General features: G+C 44.0%; 1 protein-coding gene across 2 annotated transcripts in view; it reads right to left on the bottom strand.

The window, feature by feature from the left end:
- Positions 1 to 17,897, bottom strand: part of Tmem131l (transmembrane 131 like) — a 152,954-nt gene that overhangs the window by 36,213 nt on the left and 98,844 nt on the right. For both annotated transcript variants that reach the window (XM_052180286.1, XM_052180285.1), the window contains exons 8-17: positions 9,760 to 9,837; positions 9,395 to 9,548; positions 7,829 to 7,887; positions 7,436 to 7,544; positions 5,743 to 5,836; positions 5,090 to 5,243; positions 4,512 to 4,682; positions 3,158 to 3,227; positions 1,976 to 2,093; positions 12 to 153 (exon numbers count right to left, since the gene is read on the bottom strand). In XM_052180286.1, coding sequence (XP_052036246.1) covers positions 12 to 153; positions 1,976 to 2,093; positions 3,158 to 3,227; positions 4,512 to 4,682; positions 5,090 to 5,243; positions 5,743 to 5,836; positions 7,436 to 7,544; positions 7,829 to 7,887; positions 9,395 to 9,548; positions 9,760 to 9,837 — 1,149 coding nt within the window. The remainder of the gene's footprint in view (positions 1 to 11; positions 154 to 1,975; positions 2,094 to 3,157; positions 3,228 to 4,511; positions 4,683 to 5,089; positions 5,244 to 5,742; positions 5,837 to 7,435; positions 7,545 to 7,828; positions 7,888 to 9,394; positions 9,549 to 9,759; positions 9,838 to 17,897) is intronic.

Here is a 17,897-nt window from a genome sequence, read left to right as displayed (position 1 = left end):
ACTGTCCTTACCACGCTGCTCCTGAGGGCAGTGGCACTGAAGTTCAACACAAGGCCAGGATCCAGGAGTACCCGGGGCAGGAAGGAGACAAGCAGCTCTGCTTCCTTGGATTTCTTTGCAAATGCAAACTGAGCCATTCCCAAAACGTTTCTTCTGTGTAATTGACAAGGAACAAAGAATAGTAATAATAAGTGTTTATGAAAAACAACCTCAACATTTAGGGGGCAAAGAAGAAGGAAATGCTAAATATCCCCTAAAAGGAACAGAACTCTTGGGAAATGGCTTTTGGTAGAATTTGGAAAGAGAGTGTAAAACTGATCCTAACAGTCTGGTGATGTCATCAGACTGTTATTTTACACGTATTTTACATATCAGTGCCCCAGGTTCAATATCCGACATTAAGCACACACACACACACACACACAAGCACATGTAAGCACACACGCACGCATGCACACACACACACACACATACACACACACACACACTCAAACAGAAAAACCTGTTCTACTGGAAAGCAAGCAAGTGTTCAGAGAACAACTGCTATTCTGGCACCACATCAAAGAGACACACAAGCAACGCGGAAGGACAGTTACAGTGAACTTGGAATTCATCATCAAAACCACTAATTATGGGGCAGAGGAGCAGGTTCAGTCAGAGCGTTTGCTGAGTTCTTGGCGGCCTCAAAGCTGCTGGGCATGGTGCCAACACACCTGGGGCTCTGAGGACCAAAAAATGGTGAGCTCCAAGTCAGAGTCAGAGTCAGTCTGGGGGAAGGGAAGGTGGAGAGGACAGAAGACACTACCTACCACAGCCTCCTCAGGCTCCTGCTTATGTGAGAAGGTGTGCACACACATACTCTCACACATACACCCCACTCACAGACTGACAATTGATGACAGAAATAAAGTACACACATACGGTGGAAACTATGGTGAGGCTCAAAGGTGGCTTTAAAAGCACAGTATGTGGTAACAAGGGCCACGGGAAGTAAACCACACCCTTCCCAGGTCAGTCACTCTGCTGAGGCACGGTGTGTCCATGGACACTACAGCCTCGGTGCAGTCTGAGAGATCAGAGAGCTTATACGGTCAGGCTACTGAACTGACAAATCCATCACCTAAAGCTAACAATTTAACTTAACGATGCTAACTAACCACTGGACAGAATGACACAGTCATCCCATCAGCAAGGACTCAGTAGTCTTACTAAAATACATGCAAACTTGAGAAATCCCACAGTGTGGGCTTTTCTAGAAGACAAATGGCCTAGACTCAAAAGTTTGTCAACATGATAAAAACTGAAGACGGATGGGGTTCTACTCTATAGGGTACAGAAACAGAACAAGAAGGTGTAGCTCTGAATGAATCTGAATTAAAAGGGGGGAAGGGCGCTGAGGGTCCTGCAACAGATATTATAGGCTAACTAGAAAGCTTTTAGTATGAACTATATATGATTTATTATTGTCCAACTGCTGGTTGCAGTGGTAACCATATAAAACATATAAAAGAATATTCTCCAGTCCTTTTCTAATGAAGTAGCGAGAGCCCCGGTGGATGGCTGGAGACTCTCCTGAGAGCCCAGGTGGATGGCTGGAGACTCTCCTGAGAGCCCAGGTGGATGGCTGGAGACTCTCCTGAGAGCCCAGGTGGATGGCTGGAGACTCTCCTGAGAGCCCAGGTGGATGGCTGGAAACTCTCCTGAGAGCCCAGGTGGATGGCTGGAGACTCTCCCAATAGAGAACGGAGGGCTCGAGGATGACATTCACTGCTTATTTTCAAACAACTCAGAAAAAAAAGTCAGTGAATATGTGTGTATGCATAAACACAGAAATAATACAGAACACGTGCAGTTTTCACAGCTGATGGGCAACCCCAGCTGAGGACTCTCTACTGTGCCGCCCTGCCCAGTCACTAACGGTCAGAGCATCCTGGACCATGGAGCGGTTACTCCTCACTGATGACCAGGAACTCACCTGCAAGCATCACCATTTTTATATTTCTTCCATCTTTCATACAGCTTATTTGCAAGTTCAGAATCCACGTCCCAGGTAGTCCGATCCAGAGAAAGACTTCTTTCCCAATTAGGATTTTCTAAAAGTTAGATCAAATTAAAACATGATTTACAAAGTACAATTAAATTAGTAAGTAATGCCAAGGGCTGACCAACCTTCACAAACTACAAGGACAGTGGAGAGGATAACATCTGTTGCTTCCCCCAAATCCCTGTTAACTCAATGGCACATGATAACATCAAATGAAATGAACATGTACAAAACAAAACTCAAGCGAATCATGGGAAGGCAATAACGTAAAAGACACATGGCTCATGATACAGCCTGAGAGAAATCAAAAATTCGCATGCAGCATTTCAACAGCGTGGCTCTCAAGTGCACAGCTGTGTCCATGGAGACCCCATCTCCCAGCTGCGTCTTTCAGGGTGCTACGGAGGTCGGAGCCATGGAGGGACAAACAGTGGTTCTCGGAAGTCGGCACAGGCCAGGGGGCTGATCCTCTACAATGCATGTTCACCTATGATTACTTCAACTCCATACACCTGCCCTAGCCTGTCTCCACTAACTGGGGTGCTAGGGAGAAAAAGGGGGTTCTCCCAAAGCTAAGTCTGTACTATAAAACTCTCCTTACATCAGAAATCTCAGTAAGTCAAAATACAAAATTAAAATAAACCAAAATCCAGGAACAACTTCCAGCTCCTTGTGCAGGCCTTCCTTCGGTCTCCCCACACGCAGCACCTGCTGATGCCCTCAGCCCTAGGACCCGCGGCTGCGGACCCATGGCTGGGAATGCCCACACACTGCCTTTCATCGCTCAGCTTTCAGGGAAGAACACCAGCTTCCCAGTTTTGCCTGGTGATTAGGCCTGTACAATCTTTTGTAATCGCTCATAAAAGCACAAGCTACCTAAGGAAAAGTGGGCATGCTGACTTCTCCAAAGACCCTGGCTGAACCTGCAGGGTTGCCGCCCATGTCACCTCATCCTGTCTGTTAGTGATCGTGTTCTCTCGGCATCCAGTATGATGTAATCGCTTTAACAGAATTAATTATTCATTAATTCCATCTCCAAATGCTAATTTCTATCACTGCTTTCCATTCCCCCCAAACTGTAGTGCTACAGAAACCCTAAAGCAAACCACTTACCTGGTTTTGATTTTCCCATGAAATAATGCATGCCACAATGTGCTAGCACTTCAAAACCCAGACTCCCTTCCTAGATTGAAAAGTAATATATGAATAACTTCAGACACAACACTCAGCATAAAAATCCTAAACACTGAAATACAAAGCAGATAGTAGCCTCTACCTCAATGGATCCCCTTAACCAGAAGCCAAACAACTAAGAAGCAATTTCTTTGTTCCTTTGTCAGCCCGGAGGTGTCTGGGCTGAGCCTCACAGGGTCACTACCATGACCTCTGGACAATCATCAGTGTCTACAGTAACAACATATAGAGGCTTCTGTCCAACCGTCAATGACTAGAAGTACAACCGGTGGACCCACAAGACACCAAGCTACCATATGGATTAGGCGTGGAACATTTCTGGTGGTTTTGGGTTCTGTTTGCCTTTAACTCTAATCTTCTAGACAGAGTATGCCAATCTCTGCTAACCTGCAGCTACCGCTCCTCAGGTCTAGACAGTGTTTACGCTCTACTTCCATCTGCTCCTGAAGCCTGCCTCGTCTCTTTGGACACTGTTTTTATATGCATCACTTGATTGGAAATGGGTATTTTCTAACAAATTCCTCCTGCTCAAAATATAACTAAATGAATGTTCCTCACACTCTTACTGAATTGGGTGTGTGAAATCCTACCCTCACACCCTCAGCTAAGGGTGAGGCATTTCTAACTACAAAACATCAACACTGATAAGTGAGAAAAAAACCATAAAGATGATTGCATGAATGTCTCATTGTGAAAAATCAGAACTCAGTGTTATACAGAATAGCTGGGCTCAAAGGAAGCAATAACTAAATGAAAATAAACATTAAGAAAAAAAAATGAGACATGCTTAAAATAATCTAAGTTGAACACAATTTGCCCACATTTTAGGAAGGATTCCCTCATGAATCTTTTAGGCTCCAGACTGAACAACTAAGAATCACTTAAGTCAATTTAAAACACTGAATAAACTGATTTAAACTGAAGTCTCTACAAACGTGTATTACAAGCTCAATCGTGCTTTCTAAGGCAAGCAAATATTACTCCCCAGCGTTGGGGAAGGGGAGACTGCCTGACAAACACAGGACCATGTGTTTGTTCCTCAGCAGCACAGAGAGAAGTGAAACTGATCAATCTTCTGATAAGGTCTTATTAAATAATCACTACTTCCTGAGATATAACCTTTCTAAATCAAGATTTCACATCTAAGCAAGTCTACCATCTCAAACTGGCTTGGTGATTTCTTAGCTAGCCTTAAAGAGGAACTTAGCCCCGGGGGACACAAGACAACTCTGACTGTAAATGACAGTACAGCACTGGGCACTGGGCACAATACCTTGGTTGGGGCCGAGAAAATCTGCAGAGGTATTGAAAAGACGGCCCCTGTGTTAGTAGTCAGAAATACATTGGTGAACAGGTTTAGGACAATGCCTTTAACAGCAAGTTTCAGAGAAAATATATTCCAACAGCCAGGGGGCAGAAATAGAGGGCCACGGAAACTCAGAACCTAAACAGAAAAGAAGCAGAAATTACTTTCTAGCCCTTGTATAACTAAAATCATTATAGCATCATGTTAAATTTGCTCGATAGTCTAGAAACTAGAAGCTTATTCCATATTTATGATTTTAAACAAAGTTTATTTTTCAATAGATGTTATTTTAAGTTAATACTGCAGAAATCTTAAAGTACTTTGTCAAACCACATATTTTTTTTATCATAAACACTGCTTATTCTGAAAGAGGGAAAGTACAGATAGCCGCAACTGAACTATAAACAAATCTGAAATGTTATAAAGAAACTATATTTGCTTTAAAATTTTAAAATCAGAATTAGGTGTTATAGATACTAGTTTCATAGCCTGATATTAAACAAAGCTTAAACTAGGCTAAAGGTTGAAGAAAAGGGACTGTGTACCTTTAAAATGTGCTTGGTCTCCTTGGAAACAAACACATCTTTTAATACAATGCTCTGGTCGAAATGGCTGCGGTACCATACTGACCACACTCCTGTTGCAGTCTCATGACTCTCTATGTGAAACTGGGCTGTGGAGGCATCCACTCGGAAATACCTGTGAAGAAAAGGCACACGTGTCCAGCCTAGCACGCAGCACAGCTGTCTGTCCTCTATGGAGCCTCCAAATGTGGAAATGGAATGGAAAACATTCTTGTGGGAAATGACTATCAAACAGCATCTCCCTCAGCCTCCTGGCTCGCCCACAGAGCAATGCAGGCAAGGCTGACCATGACCAGAGCAAGGCTCGGATCCAAACACACCTCAGGAAACACCACAGGGGCAATTTCTTCTGATTACCTGGTTCAAACCTACTCCCTGCCCCATGAGTTAGTTAGCCTCTCTTCTCCATTTTGCTACAAATACAAAAGCCATCTGTGCTCGATATGCTAACGCAGGAGATGCCAGTCCAGAAAGCCATGCAGTAACAACAGTCACACTTTTAAAGCATTGCTAGATGACAATAAAACAACAACAAAAACAAACAAACAAACAAACAAAAAAACCTGTAAGAGCAAACCAAAACTGGAAGTCAGGAGAAGGCCGCGTGCACCTACCCTTGAAGCACAGGAGAGGACAGGCAGGCTTTCATTGCTGGGCTGTCTTTTCTTTTCCTCAAACCCACAATTCCACTGTCACAAGAGGTACCTGCTGTGGGTACAGAGAAATAAATGTGAAATTAGTATCTTTCTTTTCATTAAACCTGAACAAAAATGAGGCAGTGTGTACATCTGAATTGCCTTTGCTGTCTCCACTAAGGTAGGACAGAAGGAAACAGCTCCTCTCTGTCCCCAGTTTTCTCCCTGGCCGGCTGTCGACAGTCATCGGGATTACAGTATGTTCACCCTTCCCTCCCTTCTTATCCAGCCTCTCAGTCCCTGCAGGGAAGAACCTGGAGTCAGGACTTTGATGCTTCTCCTATACAAAGATCTGTCTTCTCCACAGATGAGAGGGAGGGCCTTAGCTGGGCAGGGAGAGGCGAGCAGCTCACTGGGCGGAGGAGAGAAGAGTTTGGGGAGACTGGGAGAGACTGAGACCCAAATAGCCCTGGGGAGCAGTGCAGAGCATGCTTACACAAACTCCAGTCCCAGCCTGCTTTGGATCTAGATCATGGCATCAGATCACTGCTGCTGAATCCTTAACTCACACGTTCTAACTATTTCTACTTAAAGTACATGTGGCTCCAAATCAAATTCAAACATTAACAAAACCCATCAAAGTAGGGTCAACTTCAGCCCACTTCTCAGTTATCTCAGACAGCAAACCCCAGTGCTTTCTTGAACACTCCTGCAGGAACACTGTGCGTGCTGGACACTGAGAGAGCCCATTAAACACCCAATGTCCGCATTCTGCCTGCAGTGTGTGTCCGGATGTCTCCTAGTGGCTGCACAGCAGAGGGATCTGTCTGTCACTGGGCTCTTAGGCTGCTCTTCTGTCAAAACCTGTTTCTAATCAAAGGCTTTGGTTTTTTAGAGAAGGGGGTGCCATAGCTGGCCTCCAATTCCTTGAGCTCAAGAGATCTTTCCGTCTCTACTACCACAGTAACGAAATACAGGCACATGCCACCATGTTTGGCATAGAGACAGATTTGAAAATACAAATGTCTGTAGAGTACACTGTTAAAATGGAGGTAAGGACTGAAGCATTTAAAATTGTCATCAAGATTAATCAGTTTCCTTCTCAACAACCCGCATCAGTTCTCAGCTGAAACATACACAAATTTTTTTCCTTCGTTATTATTAAAAACAGAACACTAATGCCTTTTAAAAATTCTTATTGATCTCTATAATATATTATATCTCTCTTGTTGCTTTAAATTGAAACTGTTTAAATATGAATGAATTTGGGTATGTTTCCCTGCAATTTGGATCCATGGGAATTCTTTTTAAAGAACACTGCAAGAATCTAAACACGGGACTGGATATAAACTCGCTACGGACATTCACCATAACATTCTATCAAGTAAACTGAGCAGAAGCCCTGCGACTCTGCTCCCTAAGAAAGCAACAGAATACGCATACTGAACTACATCTCACTACCAAGTAAAGCTTGAAACTCAAAATCCTATAGGCATGGCAAAATACAGGCTGCACCCACAGCAGTTTTATATCACACCAATGGCATTGGTTTACAGGAACAGAACCTACTCAACTTCTAGAAACTGTGCCTCGCCCACGGCTGGAACTACGCTGCATGAGACTGCCACCTGCAGCAGCCGAGCATGGTGCACCCCAGATCCTAGCTGAGTACCTTTGCAAGTAAATGAGGCAATTTTTGTGAAGTTTGTTGTGGACGTAGATAGCAGTACTGGTTCAAACTGCAGAGACAGGACATTTTTCTGTGAGAAATGATGTATATCCTGCAACAACAAGCAATAAATCCAAGTTATTCCTCTCAACCAGAAGAACATCAGAAAACAACACTTAGTAAAATTCCCAGCAACTGCTTGGCAGCTGTGTCTGCAACAGCAGAGAAAGGTGCTGACAAGCTTCACACAAACAGGGTGCTCAATGAGGGACAGAGAGTTTAAATGACAGCAAAAGAAAACAGACACAAAAAGTCTCTGCCCCTGGGAATCCCTAAGGACCTGCAGAAATGCACATTTGTAATTTCAAATTACTTTAGGTGCAACTCAGCAATTACCCGTATCCAGATGAGGCTGTTTCCTGAATGCAGGACATACATATTTACTGCGGATTCATCTGTCCAAAAGAAGCAGAGCAATGAGGTTTTAAAAAGGCAATAGAATCTCTGCAATTATACACAGTATACATTTCTAAAAAGAGGAAAACATCTCTACAACACTGAACTTGAATGAAAGATACATTTTCTTTGGCAGCTTCTGGGATGTGTGCATGGCTGAGTTCAATGCTGGAGATCAAAGACAGAGCTTTATGCACTTGGGATGGATCTTTAAGTCTCAGGAAGGAAGGTGTGTATGTGCCCGAGTGCGTGTGCGTGTGCGTGTGCGTGTGTGTGTGTGTGTGTGTGTGTGTGTGTGTGTGTATGTGCCTGTGCACGCGTGAGCGCGTGTGCGCGCGTGTGCAAACCTGACCTATGCACATAGGCTTTCACATGCTGAAGAACATGCAGAACAGAAACTGACATACTTTGGACAATAGTAACCAACTAGATAGTTTTAAGCAAAGCTATTCTCTTCAGTCATCTGGAGAGCCTTGTGCTTCCTTACTTAAAGCAACACACTTGGGAGGAATGAAACTCTAGCATCTTGGAAGGCAGGCTCCCCTTTATCCATCATCTAAATGCGTTCCCCAGGGACAGGGGTCTTCTCAGTCTGGGTATCCACCTGGCCATTAAAAAATCCAACAAACTATAAACCAGGGGGCAGGGGAGTTCTGGCCATTGCTACTACATCCATTTCTAAAACCTGGAAGGTAAATGATGCTTGCTCAACAATTAAAACTGTCAGGCGCAGTGATGCACGTGAGAAGCCCTGGTCAGTCCCCAGATGAGCCTGTGACTGGGAAGGAAGGCAGGCATGGCACACTCGACACTGCTGGCCGCCGATAAGTAACCATGCTTTCCTGTATCGTTGTGTTGTTCTTTCTTTGAGTGAGTAATAAATATACACTCACATGTGAACACAGCTGTTATAACCAATATGTAACTACAAGTCCTATGTTCTGCATCTCATACACCAGATAATATATACCTCCTGCAAGTGTTCTTCAGAAGCTGGACTGCCAAAATAAGCTATTTCTAGTAAGTAGAACACACATTTCCAAAGAATTCTCCTCCAAGTTGTCAAACATCCAGAAACAACCAGCTAAGAATACGGAACAGCATGATCTGCTCAACTGAGCTTCTGCAACTCAGCAACTGGGGCAAGACTCTGGACTTCAAACCCTTCGTGGACATTTATTTAGGCAGTCGTATCCATTTCATTTGCTTACTATCTGCAAAATGCCAAGAAAAATTATTCCCAAGGAGACTCAAAAAGCTTGCTGTGATTACTTGGCCTCCCTGGAGTGGTGCAGGCCAGAGTAGCCGCAGCCCGAGCAGCGCCTGCTGTGATCTACACCAAGCAGAGGTTGTCTTCAGTCTTTGACAGACCGACCAATGAGCCAGGGAAACCTATTCATGCTGCAAGAAGGTTGTAGCTTCAATTGTTGGAGACGAGCCAGGAGGACCCAGTGCACACTCAACTGAGCTGGACCCACAACAGAAACAGAAGAGCCCCCGCCTCACCTGAGCTCTCAGACTCATCAGTGGCTACATAAACAATAGAGAGGTGATCTAACAGCGCTTGAGTGTTCTCTTCAGGCTGCTTTGAGGAGTTTTCCACTGCTACAATGATGTTCATCTCCCAGTGTAATACGTCATCAGATCCCAGATAGCAACTCTGAAACGGGAAGTGTGAGGAAAGAAGAAAAACCTCAAAAACAAAATAAAACAGAACAAAACAAAAAGCATCTGAACTCTGTGTCTGCATATTTTTGAAAAAAAGAAACAGTCAAGGCAAGAGCCTGCCTAGGGTGAGAATACACTGCAGCTTTGATTTTGATTTTTAAGAGGCAGGAAAGAAAACAGAGATCTGCTAAATACTGTTATACCTTTAATTGCTGACACACTTTATTATGTAAACTGCATTCCAGTTGCACCCGCAGGAGGCTGGTATTAGTGGTCTCTGCCTAAAAGAAAGAAGGAAAAGAACTTAAGTGGAGGCGCCAAGCATCATCCAGCCCTAACAGCAGGTCATTCACGTGGCAAGCTCCAAGCAGCTGCTGGCTGTGTGCTATGCTGTGCTGCAAATACACTCTGCTGTCAGCAGGCTTACACGCTAAAGGAGGTAATGCAAATTCCTAGTAAGGCAGGAAGCAAGTACATGCATGTCCATGTATGTCCATGCTGCCTCGGGTGTGTTTAGTATTTGGTTAAAACAAAGAACTACACTTTTATTTTAACATGGGGTTAACTAATAACCTACTTACTGGTTTTTGCTTATTTTAAAGATATGCGTGCACGCATGCGTGTGCGTGTGCGTGTGCGTGTGTGTGTGTTAGTGCTGGAGGGACTAGAAGAAGGCAATAGATTCTTTCGAGCTGGAATTACAAGGCATTGTGGGCCTCTGTACATGAGTGCTGGGAACCAAAACAAGGTTCTCTGCAGGAGCAACAAGTGTTCCTAATCATGAAGCCATCTCTCCAGCCCATGCTTGCTTGATTTTGAAACCAGGTCTCACAGTATGGCCCTGATTGTCCGTGAGATGATCCTGCCTCATCGTCTTAAATGCTAAGATCACAAGGATGCACCATTAAACCCAATCAACTTCCTGGGTTGTTTGCTTGTTTTGCCTTTTAATGTTCAATGACCACTAGAAGCCATGACTCTGGACTCTGCAGAAACTTCAAAAATGGATGACCAAATGTCAACTGCCTGCCATTTTAACACATGAAAGAGCTGGAATGGAAGACAGAAGAGATGGAAGACAGAAGTCTAAGGAAAGGATGCAGGACTCTGTCAAGCTCAAAGATCTCAGCCACCTTGATAGAACTTCAAGGAAAAGATGAGAACACCCCAATCAAGGAGGGGCACCACTGTCGAGGTTGGGGGTGGGGCTACAGACATAGGGGGGACAGTGAAGTTAGCAGAGCACGCACATCTCAGGACCAGCGCCTTGGACAGATTAGCTTGCACAAGGTCTCCGTCATAGTCATCATAAAAGAAACGTACTCAGCCCAGGAGCTAGAGTCTGAGCACTGGGAAAGCCCAGCAGAGAGGACGCTGGCCTAAGCACGTGTGAGGCCTAAGCACGTGTGAGTGCCCACTCCAGGCAGAGCCACTGGCTAAGCAGACTCGCTACCCTAAAGTTTGATTTGCTTCTATAAGCCCTGAACCAAGTACATCACCTAAGAATACATTTTAGGGATCAGGTTTTAACTCAAGGGTAAAACAGAGGATTTTTGATATTTGGGGACCTGGATCCATTGATTCATCTCTCAGTACTAAAATGAATTACTTTGGTTCTCATTCACACCAATTGAAGTACAGAAAAAAATAATAATGTATATTACATGTTTAAGTATAGTACAAAATACTTAAGATACTTTGAGCATATAAGTGAAATCACACAAAGACGTACAAAGTTACTGCTAGTAAATAATATCCTACTCGGTCTAAAGCAGAACAGAGCTATGAGGTTGCCAGGGCAGCCTCCTGGCTACATCTGTCCCGCTCATCTTCAAGGGCCTTTGTGATCTGGCTGGAGAAGGAATGCCTTCCTTCTCCTTCCATGTGTGCTCCTCCTGAAGCTTCCCAGGCTACACAGAGAAGCACTGTATAGACACGGACGTTTCTCATTCAAGATGTGGTCCACAGAGAGAAGACTCACTCTTCAGTCAAGAGTACATGGGTTTCTATGCCGCCAACAGAGTCTCCAAACAACCTCTCAAAGTAAAAGTATGAACAAATCCCTCCACCAAACACATGCACCAAAACAGCTTGCTTCTCTCCTGTTTCTCTGCCTCAGTCTCCCGACCATTGGTCAGTTGATCCGGGTGCTGTTTCTTATTTCCTCCCCCTCCCAAGGGGGCTCTGCAGCAGCTGGGCACCTTGCTGCACTGGAGGTCCCAAACTCACTCAACATCTTGGCGCCACTGTTTACCAGCCCTGGCATTCTTACACCTGAGATGCCCACTTCACTCCCGTCTGAGTCTCCATGACAGCGAGTTACACTGGCCTCCTCCATCCCCCCAGACACCATGCAAGCGCCTCCACTCCCAACACAATGGTGGTCTAGGATGGTGGCCTGTGTCCCCAGCCTAAGTGCAATCTTCCGCCTGTTTCTGTGAATGAGGCTTTCCTGGAACACAGTTGACCACTTTACTTTCTACACTTTGTCTGCTCTGCACCATATCGATGCTGAGTGTCGGCCTTGCGTAGTATAGCCTAAATAACTACACTAGCCACAGTAATCGAGAGAGAAACTTGAGGTGTGGCAACTTCCTCCCAGTACCCTTTCCACTCCACTCTCCTCAAAGGCTGAGTTCACCAGGCAGCCATGATGGCCAGCCAGCACCTACCACCCAAGCCTGTGGAGGTGGAGGCAAGAGAACTGCAAAGTTGAGGACAGCCTGGGCTACATCGTGACCCTGTGTCTCACAAACAAGCAAAATAGTTGAGTTTATATGTACCCAGACTCCATGATGTAGTGACTTGCTTCAAATCCTTCAAGGGTTTCCTAAGTGTCAAGTCCTTTCTTGAAGTCAGAGTGCACCCTCTTGCCTACTTTTACCCCATGTCCACATTGGCTACACTGCTCTATTGGCATCTTGAAACTGCTGTTGCTGTATAGCGGACCCACTTCCTAGCCTGCCTACCACCACCTGCTACTTGGTATCTAATTTACCCTTCACACCTCAGCTTAAATATCCCCAGAAGCCACACCTGGGGAGCCACCAGTCACCACACATGGGCACCTGCTACCTAACTGTTCTACGTTCCTCATTTGCACCATAACAGTGTGGTCAGGTCTACCCTCTCCAGGAGATCATAAGCACTCAGCGCCATGCTCTGCCTAAGTAGGCAGCTGCTATGTGGCTGGCAAACTGACAGAAGGTGTGTAGTCACAGACACCATACAACTGAGAAAGCTTGAGGTAGGCAACAGCCTGACGGCAAGAAACCACACCTATAATGCAAAAGAATACATCAAAACCTGACTCTTTGGCATGTACTTTTGACCTCAAATTTTCCATTTTAATGAGAAAAAAATGGATCTTGATAGTGTATACTTTTATAAAGAAAAGTGGGTTTTTAAATTTAAAATGAATTTTCTTCCCTCTAACGTTTCTCTGAAAGAATAAATAATGTTAAGAGCATAGAATGACAATCTAAACATAATTAAGAACACAGTGAAGCTGGGAGTGGTGGCGCACACCTGTAATCCCAGCACTTGGGAGGCAGAGGCAGGTGGTTTTCTGAGTTCGAGGCCAGCCTGGTCTACAGAGTGAGTTCCAGGACAGCCAGGGTTACACAGAGAAACCCTGTCTCAAAAACTGCCCCCCAAAAAAACACCCCAAAAAGAACACAGCGACCTCATCTGATTTACAAGCTAACGTTCTGTTATTCTTGGTAAATTTTTGCATAGATGATTTTTATAATCTGCCAAATTCAGCAAGATTTGTGTGCTAAGTAAAAGCATAACATAAAGAAATCACTATAGATTCTGTGTTTTTTTTTATTCTAGGGGCTTGAAAAGGGAAATGTTTAATTTTGGACTATTCGCTCTCATTTCTCATGAGCTCTTCTGAGGGTGGGACTTGTGTCTAAACACAAAATTCACTTCTGTCTTATACACTTTATACATAGAGTCTGGACATAATTTCACACATTATTTTTAAAATAATTCTGCCAGTGAAAAACTTTGTGTACACTGAACTATCACATTTGTGGAGTCCTGTTAGGGCTCAACATTTTTCTGTCTTTAGAGTAGGACTACTGATTTCATATGCTATGATTTAGAGATTCAGACTGTCATTTCCTGCTGAGAGACTGTATTTCAGAACCCCACAAGGGGGAGCTGGAGCACTCCACACTGCCTGGGACCCGTGTGCATTTGTCAAAAGAAAATGGAAAAGTTGGCAGTTCTTTCCCAAAAGAACAAAATTATTGCAATCTTAACAGAGAAACTATGACCAAAGTACCAAGCATTTGGAACAACAATGAAAATACTGTAAATTCCACTGAAAGAACCCAAAAGAGCAATCAAGACAGGAAGACATCCCCTCCTAACCCAGAGTGCCTGAGCAGTTGAGAAAACCAACCAACTAACTACGCAAACAACTGTTTGAAACTTGCCCTTTCACTTTAATAATTTAGAATATAACATATATTAAGTCTTTGTTTTAAAAAATGGTAGTATTATTCCCTTTTAGACATGGAGGAAATATAGCTTAGCAGGGTCAATGACTTATCATCAGTCCTGGGGCCAGCTAGTTAGTGGGAGAAGTTATTTTTGCAAACCAGAATAGACTGAGCATATTCTTCTTAGGTTCTTAAAAGACCAGAACTTTGCCAGCACAGTCATAAGATTTTAAAAGCCATTTCAAGATACAGCACTCAAGAAAGCAGAAATGCTGTAAGCCACTTTTGTATAGAGCCTGGTGGTTTGTGGTAAAAGGAAAGCAGGGAGCTGGGAGCCGGGATCTGAAAAGCCACCTCCTTCCACTGGCTAAGACTTTTAAGAACAAAGTGTGAAGTTCTGAGACTGTGCGATAAAAAAGGAAACAAAGTGGAATAGCGCTAAATCATTTTGAGGACTTGTATCGACAACAGCCAGCCACCAGATGACAGAGTCAGTACACAGAATCCCCAGAAGAGTCCGCAGAAGAATCAGAGCTCAGTCAACCAGACCATATAAACAAGGCACCTGAAACTAGGTTTCCAAATTAAAGTTGTTTTGGAAAGCCCCAACTTTATAACCTATTCTTCTTAGATGCTTTACACAGCTTCAGATGCTAAATCTTTTATGTCAACATGCCTAACAGTAGGAACACCAGTTCTGGACAGGCCATGGGATATTCCAGTCGGCAGCCCAAACACATAAGGCTGTTACACCTGAGTCTGCACAGTCATGGCCTTGGGCAGCATGAGAGCTAGCCTGGGCCCTGCCCTTTGCCCACAACTCTCAGATGCTACAAATATCATTCAATATTTGATGACAGCTCAGCTCAATTACCAGGACGTGCGGCATGGCTGCTTCTCCCTGATATTAAACAGTAATCCTGTTTCAATCCTCACTAATAACATCCATCCTCCTATGGAGGGCGGAAAAACAACCAAACACCCAATCAAACAAGAAACCTTACTTATATTGCCAGATACACCCATAAAACATGTGTACAAATGGGAGCTGCTTGGAATTAGTTTTTTGTTTTGTTCTAAAGAAAGAGGGTTAATCTGTATCATTTCAAAATCAAACCCCAGCCATCCCCTGCATTACTATAAGACTCTACCTCCATCCTTAGGAGAGAGCCACTGAACTCACCCTGGCCATAGTGAGACACATGTGCAAACTACTGGGCACAGAGGAGAGGAGAGGGGTGGTTTATTTCTACGTAGTCACTCACAATTAATGCACTTCCTTAGTTTAATTCCACAACAATCTAGATGTTTGTGAAAAGTGGCTTTCCCACATTGAGGCTGTGAGGAGGAACTTACTCCTCTTCCTCACTCCTTCTGTTTCTAAGGGAAATATTTTGTTACTAAAATACTTCAAATTCTTTTCATCTAATATAACAGTTCAAAACCCAAAGGTGAGGGGGGATTATAACCATGTGCCCCACCCCCAGCCCCACCCAAGCACACTTGCCAGAATCCTTGAAGGACAGATGTAAGCAATCTAGAATGAGGTAGCCTTTAGGTAAGGAGGTGGATCAACCCAAATGCAAGTGGCCTACATAGAGCAAACAATTTGGTCTTCCCATTTGAAGGGGTTTCTGGCGCCACTAGCGGTTTCTCCTGCCTTTGCTTCCCAGCCAGCGCAAGGGTCACAGCTCTGCTTAGTCCTCCAGGCAGGCTCACCAGGAAACACTGCTTTGCCTTGACAATGTTGGGAACACGACTCAAAGTCATTCTTTCCTCTTCTTTTCAGTTTGTTTAAAATTTGGGGGAAGGCATGTGTGTGCAGGTCTGGGGCACATGCGTGAGAGCCAGAGGTAGACAGCAGGTGACCTGTCCAAAACCTCACCTCATTCCGTTGAGACAGCCACACTCTGTACAGGTAGGCGGGCTGCCTGCAAGCGATCTGCCTGTCTCCACTTTGGTACAGCAGAGGGTCCCAGACATTTGTGATGCTGGGAATTTGACTCAGTTCCTCAGCCTTACGCAGCAACCACACTCACTGGCTCTTTTTTTTTTTTATTCGATATAATTTATTTACATTTCAAATGATTTCCCTTTTCTAGCCCCCCCCCACTCCCCGAAAGTCCCATGAGCCCCCTTCTCTTCCCCTGTCCTCCCACCCACCCCTTCCCACTTCCCCGTTCTGGTTTTGCCGAATACTGTTTCACTGAGTCTTTCCAGAACCAGGGGCCACTCCTCCTTTCTTCTTGTACCTCATTTGATGTGTGGATTATGTTTTGGGTATTCCAGTTTTCTAGGTTAATATCCACCTATTAGTGAGTGCATACCATGATTCACCTTTTGAGTCTGGGTTACCTCACTTAGTATGATATTCTCTAGCTCCATCCATTTGCCTAAGAATTTCATGAATTCATTGTTTCTAATGGCTGAATAGTACTCCATTGTGTAGATATACCACATTTTTTGCATCCACTCTTCTGTTGAGGGATACCTGGGTTCTTTCCAGCATCTGGCAATTATAAATAGGGCTGCTATGAACATAGTAGAACATGTATCCTTATTACATGGTGGGGAGTCTTCTGGGTATATGCCCAGGAGTGGTATAGCAGGATCTTCTGGAAGTGAGGTGCCCAGTTTTCGGAGGAACCGCCAGACTGATTTCCAGAGTGGTTGTACCAATTTGCAACCCCACCAGCAGTGGAGGAGTGTTCCTCTTTCTCCACACCCTCTCCAACACCTGCTGTCTCCTGAATTTTTAATCTTAGCCATTCTGACTGGTGTAAGATGAAATCTTAGGGTTGTTTTGATTTGCATTTCCCTAATGACTAATGAAGTTGAGCATTTTTTAAGATGCTTCTCCGCCATCCAAAGTTCTTCAGGTGAGAATTCTTTGTTTAACTCTGTACCCCATTTTTTAATAGGGTTGTTTGGTTTTCTGGAGTCTAACTTCTTGAGTTCTTTATATATATTGGATATTAGCCCTCTATCTGATGTAGGATTGGTGAAGATCTTTTCCCAATTTGTTGGTTGCCGATTTGTCCTCTTGATGGTGTCCTTTGCCTTACAGAAACTTTGTAATTTTATGAGGTCCCATTTGTCAATTCTTGCTCTTAGAGCATACGCTATTGGTGTTCTGTTCAGAAACTTTCTCCCTGTGCCGATGTCCTCAAGGGTCTTCCCCAGTTTCTTTTCTATTAGCTTCAGAGTGTCTGGCTTTATGTGGAGGTCCTTGATCCATTTGGATTTGAGCTTAGTACAAGGAGACAAGGATGGATCAATTCGCATTCTTCTGCATGCTGACCTCCAGTTGAACCAGCACCATTTGTTGAAAAGGCTATCTTTTTTCCATTGGATGTTTTCAGCCTCTTTGTCGAGGATCAAGTGGCCATAGGTGTGTGGGTTCATTTCTGGATCTTCAATCCTGTTCCATTGATTCTCCTGCCTGTCACTGTACCAATACCATGCAGTTTTTAACACTATTGCTCTGTAGTATTGCTTGAGGTCAGGGATACTGATTCCCCCAGATTTTCTTTTGTTGCTGAGAATAGTTTTAGCTATCCTGGGTTTTTTGTTGTTCCAGATGAGTTTGATAAAAAATAACGTCAAAAATGATAGGAAGTAACAATCACTATTCCTTAATATCTCTTAACATCAATGGACTTAATGCCCCAATAAAAAGACACAGACTAACTGAATGGATGCGTAAACAGGACCCTACATTTTGCTGCTTACAGGAAACACACTTCAGGGTCAAAGACAAACACTACCTTAGAGTAAAAGGCTGGAAGACAAATTTACAAGCAAATGGTCTCAGGAAACAAGCTGGAGTAACCATTTTAATATCAGATAAAATTGACTTTCAACCCAAAGTCATCAAAAGAGACCCT

This window comes from Apodemus sylvaticus, chromosome 4, assembly GCF_947179515.1.
Source record: "Apodemus sylvaticus chromosome 4, mApoSyl1.1, whole genome shotgun sequence".
Classification (NCBI taxonomy): domain Eukaryota; kingdom Metazoa; phylum Chordata; class Mammalia; order Rodentia; family Muridae; genus Apodemus; species Apodemus sylvaticus.
The sequence above is the reverse complement of the archived record's forward strand: the minus strand, read 5'-3'. Positions and strand labels throughout refer to the sequence as shown.